Below are 13,551 nucleotides of genomic sequence, written 5' to 3'. Positions count from 1 at the left end.
CATTGCTGATGCTTTAGGGTCTTTCCCATCGGTTTCTCTGTTGCTTGCGTCTCGATGTGTCTGGTTCTGGTTCTGGTGGCGTGGCATGTGAAGCTGAAGGATGGCAGGTGATGAGAGCGTTCTAGAAGGAGGTGACCGACAAAGCAGTGTACAAGAGCAGCGACTGCTTGCTGTTCTCCCTCACCTCGGCCTATTCATTTTTCAAGTTGCCCTCCAGGACGGTGCGTACAAAAGTTGCGGCTGCTAGCCTGTCTGGCCTCACTGGTGGAGGGATCCTTCAGCCCCTGAAACTGGCGCACTGGAATGACAGTCAACTCTCGCATGGCCTCTCATGACAACAGAACTATCGACGTCGAGGCCTCATCTCGAGAAAGCTTGGGACGAGGGGAGCCATCTTCAATTGCAGCGAAAGCAGCTCTTGCTTGTCGGCCAGTCCATCTCGCGGAGAGGCTCGTCTTGCCCCTGGATTGCACCCGGCAAGGCAACTCTTTGCTTATGGACTCTTGCGACGAGCAAGATGTCGGCGACAAGGTGTCCATTGTTCGGCCAGGACTCCGACGTGCTGGATAGGCCAAATTCGAAGATGTCGTCCCTTCGAGGTCGCTCCTTCCGTTTTTGCGGCTGTTTGTCGGCAGGCTTCAATGTTGTTGGGACAACCACAACACACAAAAAACATCGCACCGCACTTCTCGCACTTGGCGACTTGCGCACACTACAGCATATTTGCATCGGCAGAGATTCTACGGCAGGTTTATGCTGCTCCAGATTTCTGCGGTGGAGAGGTATGTGATTCATCAAGTGGTGTGAAGGGAGAGCTAGCTGACAAGACGACAGTGAAAGTTGAACACAACAAGACCAGGTGGGTTTTCAAGAGACGGGTGAAGACTCAGAACAGCACCTCACCCGCGCGCGCCTCGAGAGAGCCGTCGCTGGCCGTCTGCGACGTCACTGGGCGACCACTAGTCCATTCACCTGTTCGAGTGCGTGATTGCGACCAGAGGCGGAGACTATTTAAGGGAGCGCAGTTCCACCAAAAGTTTCTGACCACCACAGGCAAGCATTTCCTCCTCCCTGAGTCCCGGCGCGATAGCAGCAGCAGCAGCAAGCAGAGCAGACGAGCAAACGAGCAAGCATGAGCCGTAACCCAACAGTCGGCTATGCCGACTTCAAGAAGAACCGCTTGGTCAAGGGCCCCGTGGTCGGCAGGCGCTACATGTGCATGAGTGCGTACGGCGATATCGAGAAGTCGAACGCCGAGTACAACCGCTCCCGCAACCCTTTCGCGGCCGAGGAGCAGCAGCCAGCGCAGCCCACCAAGAAGACTACGAACAAGAAGAAGGAGGTCCGCACTCGTGGCCGCAAGAAGAAGGCGGCATCTCCCAAGCGCAAGAAGCGTGCTGACTCTTTCCTCAACGCGCACCCGCTGGATCAGGCCGAGAGAAACATCGCCAAAATGGGCAACAAGAAGGGAGAAGACGACAACGAGGACGAGGCGCCGGCACATCGTCGCGAGACTCGTGGTCACCTGGCCGCCGAAATGGAGGAGGTGAAGCAGGCCGAGGCCGCCAGTCTGGCCTGCCAGCCCGTCACCAAGGTCGACGACACTGTCTGGCCACCCTACGGCACCGACGAGTTCCCCCCGACTGAACCCACCTACTGCCTTGGCCTCGCTCGCTTGCCGGCAGAGATCGCCGACGACTTCAAGGCGGAACTCGCCAAGGACCTGCAGAAATTCTACCAGCGTCTTCAGTTCTCCAGCGAGCCAGTCCAGGAGTTCGGCCAAGAGCTTGAGGATGTTGGGGTCGAGTTCATCAGCAAGGATGTCGCCGTCGCTAAGCAGGTCAAGGACGCTATCAACGGCGTCGAGGTGCTGGGAAAGAAAGTGCAGGTGACCTTTGCCAATAACTGGTAAATGGGTACCTGAGTGCAGGCGATTCCTCTGTTCAGGCGAAGGAATTGATCAATGCGACTGACTGCTGGATACCACGACTTGAAGAGGCAGAGCGATGAGATGCGAGCAAACAGTGTGCATACGGATTGCTTTGAGATACCCTCGCGACGACCGCGATGCGTGTATGGCTTTAGAGGCCATCAGATGAATGAATGAGATTTGAAAAACAACTCCTAGCCCGTTCCTTATATCTATGCTGTCATGATTGAAAACCAGTGGCCCCTGACCAGTGATGTCTCGTGCGTGAAGGCTTATTCAGACATTCACTTACCGTGGCGCTGGCACACGCACAATGAACCTTGTTCGAATTCGCTCACAAACAAGCAGGCAGACCTCATCGCACCTCACCTTTCCTCAAGGCAGACCTCCCACCCTTCAGCAATGCAAGCCCTCCAGGAACCAGATAGCGGCCCGCCCGAGCGTCCTGGCTGGGAACCATTGTTCCCATTCCGCCCTGTCGAGCGAGCAGAACGAGAAATCAGCGGCGACCCAACTGTCCTGCTGAACAGCGACAGTAACGTCAGTGTGCAGCTGAGCGGCCGCAGGGAAATCGAAGATGCGTCTGAGAAGGAGGACGATTCGTTCGACATTCACGTGAGGATGTTGGCTCAGATGGTGAGGAGGGGGCCGCCGGTACGTTGAAAGGACATTCGAGTTCTCGTGTGTGGTGGGTGCTGACTCTGATTGCTGGGAAAAGGCCATCACCTTCCGAGTCCGTCCATCGACGACCCTCTGGCAGATCAAGAAGATGATCGAGGAGCGCGAGGGTCTTCGGGCGACGATGTTGACGCTGAGGTATAATGGACGGTATCTCGGTGGCGAGGATACTCACCATAAGCCGCTTTCCGCCGTAACTTATCCCCAACCCACCCCACATGCTTCCACGTTGACATATCCGCAGTTCAGCTTCCCAAAAGACACCGGCGCCATCGAAGCCCGCACGTGCTTCCCACCCATCGTCCGCCCCACGGACCGCATCCTCGTCATCTTCCACTCCGAGGCGCTCCAAGGCGATACGGTCGATGTGGAGGACGATCAGTGGACGGGTGGGTATGCTGACGCGCTTGAGAGGAGGTTGTTGAGTGGTCGTGGGAGGTCTGAGACGATTGAGGTTGTGTTCCATCCGGCGAAGCAGTTTGTGTGGCGGTGGATTGCGGAGATGAGGACGGTGAGTTTTGCTGAGATGAGGCGGGTGATTTGGGTGCTGATGGCTTGCTTAGAAGACGCAGATTGATTTTAAGGGGCCGAGTAGGCATTGAGGGCTGCTTCGATGTTATCTTAATAGAGACGCGATCATGCTCTGCCTGGGAATGTGCGCCTCAGGTGCTCCTCTGGAGCAGGCTTGATGAGATTTGGGCTTTGCCCGGCAGAAGCAGCAATATAGCGGGCAGTCTGTGAAGGGCGGTCTTGTGCCGTGATGAAAGTGAATGCGAACCTAGTCACTTGCCGTGTCGTTCCACAGTATTCCTCTTCAGATATGCCTACTTCTCGAAGTCGCCTCAAATACCGCTTACATCATCGCTCTTTGGACAAGATGATCAAGCTGACCATCGAACTTGCGGAGGAAGACGTTGAAGCCATTCAGCACTATGGCAAGGCAGAAGTCAGACGAGCGACACAAGCCGTGCTGTACACCGTGACGTTGTTCACCGTGCGGCCATCACATCAAAACAGCACGTCCCCATTGATTTCCGGCCCGTCTTGCGGTAGAAGTTGATGCTCGAATCAGGTCTGATGCGCCCTGCAGATGTAACTGCCACCGCCTTCTGGAGTTCAAAGAGGATATGGCTCAGCTGGCCGGGGACCACACGAGGGCGGAGAAGCTTCAGGCAGAAAGACTGATCCGTACAGACGCGCGTGGGAGACTTCGCTTGCTGCTGCCGGACAAAGTTGTTGGGAGCACATTTTTCCCTTTGCAAAAAGATTTGCTTGAGGATGCCAGGTGCTTGGCTGTTGCGAAGCTCAAGACGTTGGTTGATCAATTCTAGAAAAGAGAAGCTCCATCAGACGAGGTACGGATGGATCGAAGCATGGAATGGTAGGAGCACGTCGTTGTCCAGTGAAGAGAACAGCATGAGCATCTTGTTCATGAGAGGCCAAAGGACTGGAGTGCAGCCGGAAAGCCCTTGCACGCAGCTGACCAGGTCTGAGGTAGTTCTAGCAACCAACCCGTCGAGGATCGATCGAAATGTGAGGCAAAAACGCAGGTGACTATCTCAGCCATGGCACGGCGGAGAAGCCTAAAAGCGCCTCAAAGTCATTCTTGTACGCCAATATGACCATGTAGTCCACAGAAAATCAGGACAAACGGTTGATTATGCGTTCGTGATTATGAAGTGTGTTGGGAGAGGAAAGACAAGGGTTGCGCGAGCTGGAGGTGAGGTCGTTCTTGCGGAGCGACCTCGGGGGATCTGTGCGCTCCGGTCTTGGCGTGGTGGGCCGAAGTCTCTTTCTTTCGCTGCTGCTGGCAGTCTCGTCCTTCTCTACAACATCACAAAGAAAATCGGCAGCACTCCGAAGGCACATAAAAGCTTCTGCTCAGAGCGTTTCGAACTCAGGATGTAGATATACATACATCAGCGGATAGAATCCCCAACCGCGGTAGGTACCGTCGACACTGCTGCCGCCAGAGTGTCCCTCTCGTACAGCACCCACGATTTGCCTGCTTCCTGGCTCTACATAGCCTCCAAGCTTACTTCATCAATCAGTGGAAGATCAAACAACACGGGTGTAAGCAGCACCTCGTCTTCTCCACCCTTCTGTAACTGTCACTGGTGCAGGAGGACTATTTAATAGACGGACAATCCTTTTCGTATTATCTTGCTGGCAAGTCGTTGGCAGGAAGGGATATCGTGACCCTGCATCTCATGCCTGACTGGCATACGTAGCCTGCACCTCCTCGTGGTCTTCGACGATCTTGCTCCATTCCAGGCTGCTCCAGATCTGGGGGTTACGAACGGCCTCCACGTACTGCTTCATAGCAAGTACACATTGCTCGGCCCATTTCTTCGGACTGACACGCCCAATACCAGTGGCGAAGGGCGTCATCAGGATTATCTTGATTTCTCTCTCGTCACCACTGGAGCTGGTATTTCGCACGGCACGATTGTGCTCGTCAATCGCACACAGCAGACTCCAGACACATTCGTACACCACCTCTCGATCCCAGCGTACGTCGTCCGGTACTCTCATTGTCGGACAGAGGAGGAGATACTCTGTGGCCCAGGGGTTCAAGTGATGAACATGCCCATTGCTGTCTTTGCTGGCGGTCTTTCCATCGTGGTCCAACCTCACCACGGTACATGTCCCCGGCGGAGCAAAGCCTCTCCATTTCTCGTACACGACTTTCTGGGCTTTGCGCGTGATCCATCCATAGTCGTCCCGCGGGCCATATGCTCGGGCAAGAGCGTCATCAAAGGCACCATCCAGGCGTGCATATGAGTTCGCCGGCGAAACCACTCCGTCGACCCGCACATTCTCGGGAAGGTATTTAAGGCTGCAGTTGAAGACGGTGATCTTGCTGTGGCTGTGGATCTCGGGAAAGTGCTTGGCTGCTGCGTCCTCGAAGGCGTCGGAGAACTTGGAGTCCATGCATAGTAAGTGAATGTCTGGTAAGATCCGGTCTACCGGCTGGGCAGCTGAAGAGCTATTGGCAGCTGGTTGAGACATCTCCGTAAGTAGTGATGAAAGTCGATGTGGTAGCTATGGATTACTGCAAACATCAGCAGGTCATCCAGCTCGGAATTCTTCCTCAGCCCTGCCACTAAATTCTGCAAGCTGTCAGGAACACTCCATCATCGATACCCCATAGCTTCTGCCTAATACCAAACATCGCGAGGAGAAGCGAGATACAGGGACATCCATCCACCTGTCCTCGCGAGTAGGGTGGAACAAGGCTCCAAGGCACACAGGCATGGAAATGAATGCTTACAGAGAACTTCAAGTCATGACCAAGCGTGGGTCTGGTGGGCAGTGCAAGCCGTATTGTAGTGTCACCTCTCGTGGAGTGCTCCCATCAATGTGTCAATCAATTGATCATTGAACTTTGCTCACAGCATCGCCAAGCACACCGGGAACTCATTCAATGACGAGCCGCAGCCGCTTTGCCGGAAGTCAATTGTAGAGCCTCCACGCGTCCACAACTTTCACGTCCTCCTTACCTCCGACTCATCAACCCTCCAAACTCCTCAAGCGCCGAATCTATACGTGGTGGCAAGGCTTGTTCACAATTTGCCGAGAAGTAGACCATCTGTTGGGCGACCGCGACACGGCCCGGAATTTCTGCGTGGCAGTGGTCCTCGTGAGCTTGGGGTTTGAGTCCGGTAGTGGACGACTCGAAGGATGCGCTGCGGGCTGCGCCTCGCTCATGGCTCAAAACCCTCCTCGGGAGGTGGAGTTTGCCGTTTGGCATTGGACCACGACGACTGAGAATAGGACGATCACTCATAAAACAGTACTGCCCGCTTGAAATCCTTCATCGATCGCCATGATCCGTGTCGAATGGACGGCGGCGATACAAACCCGGGTGTTCACTTTTCTCGTGTTCTCACAAGCTATCGAGGCACCAAGGTTTCATGCATGGCCCAGGCACCCATTTCACAGCCCCGTATCTGTCTTTTCATATATCGCCAGAGGCAATGTGTTGATTTCGAGTTGCTCGCGTGATTGCTTCAGACCGGCCTGCTTTCGTTACAATGGCCGTCTCTGAGTTGGTGAGTCAAACGTGGACTCTTACCAAGAAAGATCTTTTACTTGTCGCTCGTCGACGGTGGTTCAGCACATTCATTCGAGCCGTCGCTTTTCCAATCGTTCTTACCGTTATCCTCGCTTCTGTCAAGAATTGGATTCACAACAATGGTGGATATGGCATTGGCGAACCGTCTCCCATTCGATCCCTACCTGAAGCTTTCGATGCTGTGGGCACACAGAGAACGAACTTTGTCATTGTTGACAGAGGTCTTCCGGGAGCAGACGTGCGGTTCGTGATCGACCAGCTCTCTACCATGGCTCGGAATGGCAACCGCAACCTTCAAATCTTGAAAGACTCCGACGACTTGACCACCGCTTGCCCAAGCTCTAGCAAAGGCGTAAGTCCCCAATTGGACTTATTCTGGCACGAGCTGACTCAACTCCAACAACAGGTCACCAACTGCTTCGGCGCTGTCGATTTCTGGTCCTCTCCGGACCAAGCTCCTGGCGCGATATGGAACTACACCATCTGGCAAGACTCCGTCATCAGCGGCGCCGACGTGCGCAGCGATTCCAATGCTGTCCAACTTTACACTCTACCACTTCAACGTGAAGTCGATTCCTTGATATCGCAAAGAAACAACGGCTCACAACTGCCCGATACCATCCTACAATACCCGTTTACAATGCAGACGCAGGAGCAAGTCGACTTTAAAGACAGCAAGTTCTTTGGCTTGCTAGTCACTCAGGCGATTGCTTTCGTCCTCTTCCTGGCACTCGTCGGGATAGCATATCATCTCACGGGACACGTTGTTCGTCAGCGCGAAGAGGGAATGCTGCAACTCATCGACGCCCAGATGCCGAACAAGTCTCGCTGGGAGTCTTTGGTCGCTCGAATGTTCGCCACGCACCTGGCCTTTGATATCATTTACTTGCCGGCTTGGATTGTATGCGGTGCGGTCGTTGGATCAATCATCTTCCCCCACTCCAACGCTGGTTGGTTTGTCTTGCTGGTGAGATGTTCCCAGTATCCCTGAAGGACGAGACCTTGTACTGACATGCTCATAGTACGTCATGGCTGGGCTGGCTATGACCAGGTAAGCCGTGGAGATGTTACCAATTCGATACTGTTCAATAGCTGACTCCTGCTTTCAGCTTCTCAATCCTAGCGAGCTCTCTCTTCCGTCACCAGCAGCTGTCAGCCATCAGTGCAACAGTGGCTGCAATAGCCTTTGCGATTGTCGCGCAGTTCTCGCAGTCCGGACAGAAGTCCACAAACACCGCAGCGGTAAGAGACGTAGAGCAGGCTTCAATGTCCAATGAGACTGACAGTGCCACAGGCTACCGCGACTGGGCTCCTCTTCCCACCCAGCAGCTTTGTCTACTATCTCGTCTCGGCTGCCGTTTCTGAAATCTTCAGCCAGCCATTCCGTCCTGATCAACGAGTTCCTGCACTCCTCGGCACTGTCTTGGATATCAGAACCTGGGATCTCTCCCCAAGTTATTTCCTGGGCTTCTTTACATTCCAGATAGTCCTCTACCCGATCTTGGCCATTCTCATCGAGCGCTTTCTTTGGGGAAGCTCGTTCCGAGGACGCCACTACCGCACGGCAGATCAGATGGAGGGCAACGCTCTTCGGATCAAGAACTTCAGCAAGCGATACAACATGGCGGCGAAGAAGCGTGATCGAACTCTTGCCGTCGACCAATTGTCTTTGGATGTTTTCGCTGGTACTATCATGGTCCTTCTGGGCAGTAACGGATCTGGAAAATCGACCACACTGAACTCCATTGCTGGCCTCGAAAGCATCACTGACGGAAGCATTGAAATTGACGGCAGTGGTGGGGTCGGCCTATGTCCACAGAAGAACGTAATGTGGCGAGACATGACTGTTGAAGAGCACGTCTGGTTCTTTCAACGTCTGAAGAACCCATCTCTTTCGCGCAAAGAGTGCCACGAGGAAGTCGCTCGACTCATTGACGGCTGCGATCTCAAGCATAAAACATACGCCCGGTCAAAGACGTTATCAGGTGGCCAACAGCGAAAGCTTCAACTTAGCATGATGTTGGCTGGTGGCAGCCGAGTCTGTTGTATTGACGAAGCGTCATCTGGTATCGATCCATTGGCCAGAAGAAAGATTTGGAACATCCTCCTGCGAGAGCGAGGTCATCGTACCCTTCTGCTCACCACGCACTTTCTGGACGAATCTGAAGTCCTGGCTGATGACATCGCGCTGTTGTCGAAAGGCAAGTTGCGCGCTCAAGGAACAGTCGCACACCTAAAGACGTCTCTGGGCGAAGGGTTCAACGTGATCTTGCCACAGACAGCAGCCGGAAAGCTCCCTCCTACACTTGCTGACAATGCTCGACAATCTGACCAAGATACGGTGCTGAACGTGCCAGACAGTGCGACTCTTACCCAGCTCATTGGCTCTCTGGATCAACATGGCTTGACGAACTATAAGATCGAAGGACCCAGCATTGAGAAGATCTTCCTCCGGCTCGCAGACGAGATGCAACACACGGAGTTTCTGGAGCAATCGGCAAAGAGCGAGTACGTTTCTGAACCGCACGAGACCATGACTCTACACACTGGTAAGGGAGCTGGACCTTGGCGACAAACTGGAGTCCTCTTCCGAAAACGCCTCACCATTCTGAAGCACAACTTCATGCCCTACGTGGCAGCGCTCTTCGTGCCTTTGGTGGTAGCCGGCCTCGTGACCAGATTCCTCTTGAATGTCTCCAATATCGGCCTCCAATGTCAGAATCCAAATGACCAGTACAGCTCATACAACTACTACAACGTACCACAAAATCTGGCTCCATACCGAGTCGGACAGGACCTCATTCTGGGCCCGCAAAGCGAAATCACCACGGGTAGACTGGAAGACTTGTTGCCTAATGCTACATTCTGCTATCCAGGATCGTCGTATTGCGGCACCGAGGATACGGACTACCTTCAGCAGATTTGGAGTACTGCGAAATACGCCACATCGCTTCAAGACTTTAATACCCAGATCAACAACTCTTTGTCTTCGGGCAACTATGGAGAAGGCGGCTTCTTCATCCCAGCCTCTGGAGCACCTGTTTTTGCGTGGCTCGCGGGTGGCTATAGCCCATATCCGCCATTCGACATGCTCGGTGCGCTGGATATGGCGCTGACGAACACATCCGTGGCAAAGTCGTATCAGAACTTCGCTCAGGGATATGCACCGAGGGACTTCTTTCAGAGTCTCGTCGCTGTGTTCACGACGCTGGGCTTCGTCCTATTTCCTGGCTTGTTCGCGCTGTACCCGACCAGAGAAAGGATACAGAAAGTGCGAGCTATGCACTACAGTAACGGAATCTCTACTGGACCTCTGTGGACGGCGTACGCCCTGTTCGACTTCTGTTTCTTACTACTAATTGCAGTGCTGGTGACGGTTATATGGGTCGCCAATGGGTATAACTGGTACAGATTGGGATACATGTTCCTGTGAGTTGACTCCCTACCTATGTACCAATTTTGTCATGACTTGGTATTGACTTCAGTTCTAGGGTCTTCTTGTTCTACGGCATGGCAGCCACTGCCTACTCCTACGTGATCTCACTCTTTGCTCCATCGCAGCTCGCAGCCATCGCAATGACTTGCATTATCCAAGCTGTCATTGCCATGCTGTTCTTCGTTGGGTGAGTTGGAATCAATTTCGATTCGATTGTTCAAGGACTGATTTTTGGAAACAGCTGCTTCCTGACTGTCGACATGGCAGACCTCTCCAAGATCTACAGCCAGCTCGAGTACATCTACTTCACAGTCGCACTCATCTGCCCAGCTGTCAGCTTGCTACGAGCACTCCTTGTCGTCCTGAACGTCTACGCTCTTGCTTGCAATGGTGCCTATCTCTCATCGAACCCAGGTTCGATCAGTCTGTATGGCGGACCAATTTTGTACCTCATCGTCCAGTCCTTCGTCCTGGTGTTGTTCCTCATCTTCTGGGAATCTGGCCGCAGTCTTGAGGCGTTTGGCATCCGCTCCCGTTCCAAACGCAACACACCAAAGGATATTGAGAAGGACAGCGATGCAGGGTCTGATGGCGCTGAAGAGGGCGAACGCTTGTCCTCTGCCAATGGTGGCTTACGTGTCCAGCATATCTCGAAGACCTTCGACCGGAACCAGGCCGTCGACGATGTCAGCTTCGGCATCCTTCCATCTGAGAAGTTCGCCCTTCTTGGACCCAACGGGGCTGGAAAGTCGACAATGATCTCGCTCATCAGGGGCGATCTTCGTCCAGACTCACCTCATCAATCCGAGATCCACATCACGGGCGACAGCCTGATGCATGCACCAGTATCCGCCAAGCAGCACTTGGGTGTATGCCCCCAATTCGACGCCGTCGACTCCATGACCCTCTCAGAACACCTGCACTTCTACGCTCGTGCCCGCGGCCTGAACAAAAAGCAGAAAGATGAAAACATCCGCGAGATCATCACCCGCCTCGGCCTGGAAGACCACAGGAACAAACTCGTGAAGAAACTCTCCGGCGGCACGAAACGAAAGCTCTCCCTCGGCATCGCCCTCATCGCCAACCCCTCCGTCCTCCTCCTCGACGAGCCCTCAAGCGGCATGGACGCCGCCGCCAAGCGCTCCCTCTGGGACACTCTCAAAGCCATCTCCGCCGGCCGCAGCCTGCTCATCACCACGCACAGCATGGAAGAAGCCGACGCGCTCTGCGACCGCGCGGGAATCATGGCGCGTCAAATGCTCGCGTTGGGCACCATCTCCGGCTTGCACGAACGTTTCGGCGATAAGATCTACGTGCACCTCGTGCACGAAGACGCACCGCGTTCGTCGCAGGAGGCGATGGATGATCTCTGGGAATGGGTGAGGGCGACGTTCCTCATCGCCGAGACGGAGAAGTCTGTGGGCGGACAGGTGCGCTTCGCGGTGCCGATCCAGCGGGATGAGGATGCGCCGGCGCATCTTTTGGATGGGAGTCATATGGGACAGCTGTTCCGCGCGATTGAGGCGAGCAAGCAGCAGATGAGGATTCGGGATTATAGTATTGGGCATGCGACGCTGGATCAGGTGTTCTTGAATGTTGTGTCGAGGCATGGGGTTGATGAGGAGAATTCGCATGCGATTCGGAAGTATGCGGGGTTGAGGAGGTTGTTGAGGTTGAAGCAGTAGGGAGAGAGGATGTATTTCTAGTGTGTGGTTATGAGGTAATGGTAATGATATTATGAGACCTTTTTGAGGACTGTTTTGGCGAGTTGGAGGAGTTCCATGGTTCGCGTGTTGTCTGACCAGGTGAGTCGTACTGCTGTAGCGGACAGTCCATCGGCTACTAGCATGATCTCTTTCTTGGACTTGTCTTCGAAAGACTGGCATGGCGCCGCGGCGGGGAGGAGTTTGACTGGTGGGAGATTCTTCAATTGAAGGGCTGGCTGCCCATCAATTTCTAGTAGTGACCCTGGTGACGGCACGTCAGTAGCAAGCCCAGTCTTCTGACAGGCACAACTCACAATCATTCTCCCACCTCCCCTCCCACTCTCTCCACCCCTCATCAACACCCGTCCCCTCTGCCGCAGAATAAGGCACATAATCATCCATGCCCAAACTCGACGGCATAAGCTTCTGCCTCGGCCAACCCTTCAAATACAGTATCGCGCTGAAGATCGGTCGAATCGACTCGAGTCCAAGTAGAGAATTGGTCATGATGCTGAAGCCACTTTGATGGAGCGATGGATCTGCTTGGTCGAAGAAGCCGAATACGTAGGAATGGTAGCCTGGGTTTGCGCCGCGGTGGGCGAAGGTTGTGTGTGTGGAGTACCATCCCAAGCTGCAGCGGTGTTGGGCGGCGCCCGAGCGGAAGGTTACTGCGCCTGAGATGAGGATCTAGATGGAAGTTAATGGCCACTTCGCGGGAGGTTTGGAAGAATATGAGCGTTCACCTCGTGAGCTGTGGTAGGTTTCAGAAAGCCGTTGTCTGAATGGATGCTTTGCTGTATAGCAGACGTTATCTTCAGCAGATCAGTAGGCGTCGACCATAGTCCGACAGCCGCCAGCTCGGTGAAACGATGAACCCCTGTTGGCGTAGGCTGATAGCCGTTCAGATACGGTTTTGTGTAGTTGCTTTCATCGTCAGGCAAGTCGCCATAAAACGTCCTGTTCATATCGAGTGGCTTCATGACCAGTTCCTGCATAAGCTCAGAAAAAGCTTTCCCTGTGATATTCTCCATGGCGATCTCAAGCAGTGTGAATGATCCTGAGCAGTAGAGTAACTGGGCACCAGGCAGCGATCCAAATTGCAGCCGTATTGAGTTAGTGCTCGAATGGCCCTGAATACTCTCCTCTTTGGTGGGCAAAGTCTCAAAATTTCGCGGATGGCCTGAATCATAAGGCTGGGTCAGACCGGACGTATGTGTTATCAGCATTCGAACCGTGACCAAATCAAGAAGGTGTGCTGTCTGCGGGTCGAGGAAGCTCGAAGGTATGTGCTTGGGGAGGATGTCGACGATTCTGGTGTCGTAGGAGAGCTGGCCTAGATCCACCATTCTGGCGACACCCATTGCTGTGATGGCCTTCGAGATGCTGCCACATTGGTAGATCGTATCTGGATTCTCGTTGTCGCTGCCAATGACATGTGTCAAGATTTCTCCATCCTCCAGGATTGCCAGAGAAGCTGAAGGAGTGCCATCCTGCTGTAACTTGCGGGCGGAGACGATTTCGTGCTCAAGACGCTGTAAGACAATCATTGTGGCGGTTGTGTCAAGCCTTGGCGATTGGTGATGAGAATTGCTGTCTTCTTAAGCCTGTGGAGAGGGCATCGTCCGAAATCGCTACTCTAGCTCGGACTCAGCGGCGATTAAGAAGACTCACATCAACGAGCCAAAATTATCATTGTAAGCCCAGCCGGAACTACAAATACCAG

The 13,551-nt window shown here is 53.8% G+C and overlaps 4 protein-coding genes across 4 annotated transcripts; 2 read left to right on the top strand and 2 right to left on the bottom strand.

Annotated features, from left to right (window-relative positions):
* Positions 1-1,132: 1,132 nt before the first annotated feature.
* M409DRAFT_61299 (uncharacterized protein) lies at positions 1,133-3,210 on the top strand (the record flags this gene model as incomplete). Its single annotated transcript, XM_033814702.1, has 4 exons — positions 1,133-1,888; positions 2,129-2,584; positions 2,649-3,119; positions 3,181-3,210. The coding sequence occupies 4 exons, from the start codon at positions 1,133-1,135 to the stop codon at positions 3,208-3,210; spliced, it is 1,713 nt and encodes a 570-aa protein (XP_033659768.1).
* A 1,606-nt stretch (positions 3,211-4,816) lies between these two features.
* Positions 4,817-5,620, bottom strand: M409DRAFT_71425 (uncharacterized protein; the record flags this gene model as incomplete). The annotated part of the gene is made up of 1 exon (XM_033819164.1): positions 4,817-5,620. The coding sequence occupies one exon, from the start codon at positions 5,618-5,620 to the stop codon at positions 4,817-4,819; it is 804 nt and encodes a 267-aa protein (XP_033659767.1).
* A 1,025-nt stretch (positions 5,621-6,645) lies between these two features.
* On the top strand, positions 6,646-11,807 carry M409DRAFT_30663 (uncharacterized protein; the record flags this gene model as incomplete). Its single annotated transcript, XM_033810036.1, has 7 exons — positions 6,646-7,038; positions 7,093-7,653; positions 7,709-7,737; positions 7,796-7,928; positions 7,981-10,115; positions 10,178-10,309; positions 10,364-11,807. 7 exons carry the CDS (start codon positions 6,646-6,648, stop codon positions 11,805-11,807), a joined length of 4,827 nt encoding a protein of 1,608 aa, XP_033659766.1.
* A 719-nt stretch (positions 11,808-12,526) lies between these two features.
* M409DRAFT_61296 (uncharacterized protein) lies at positions 12,527-13,375 on the bottom strand (the record flags this gene model as incomplete). Its single annotated transcript, XM_033814701.1, has 1 exon — positions 12,527-13,375. The coding sequence occupies one exon, from the start codon at positions 13,373-13,375 to the stop codon at positions 12,527-12,529; it is 849 nt and encodes a 282-aa protein (XP_033659765.1).
* Positions 13,376-13,551: the final 176 nt, after the last annotated feature.

The sequence above is a fragment of the Zasmidium cellare genome (assembly GCF_010093935.1).
Source record: "Zasmidium cellare ATCC 36951 unplaced genomic scaffold M409scaffold_69, whole genome shotgun sequence".
NCBI lineage: Eukaryota > Fungi > Ascomycota > Dothideomycetes > Mycosphaerellales > Mycosphaerellaceae > Zasmidium > Zasmidium cellare.
The sequence above is the reverse complement of the archived record's forward strand: the minus strand, read 5'-3'. Positions and strand labels throughout refer to the sequence as shown.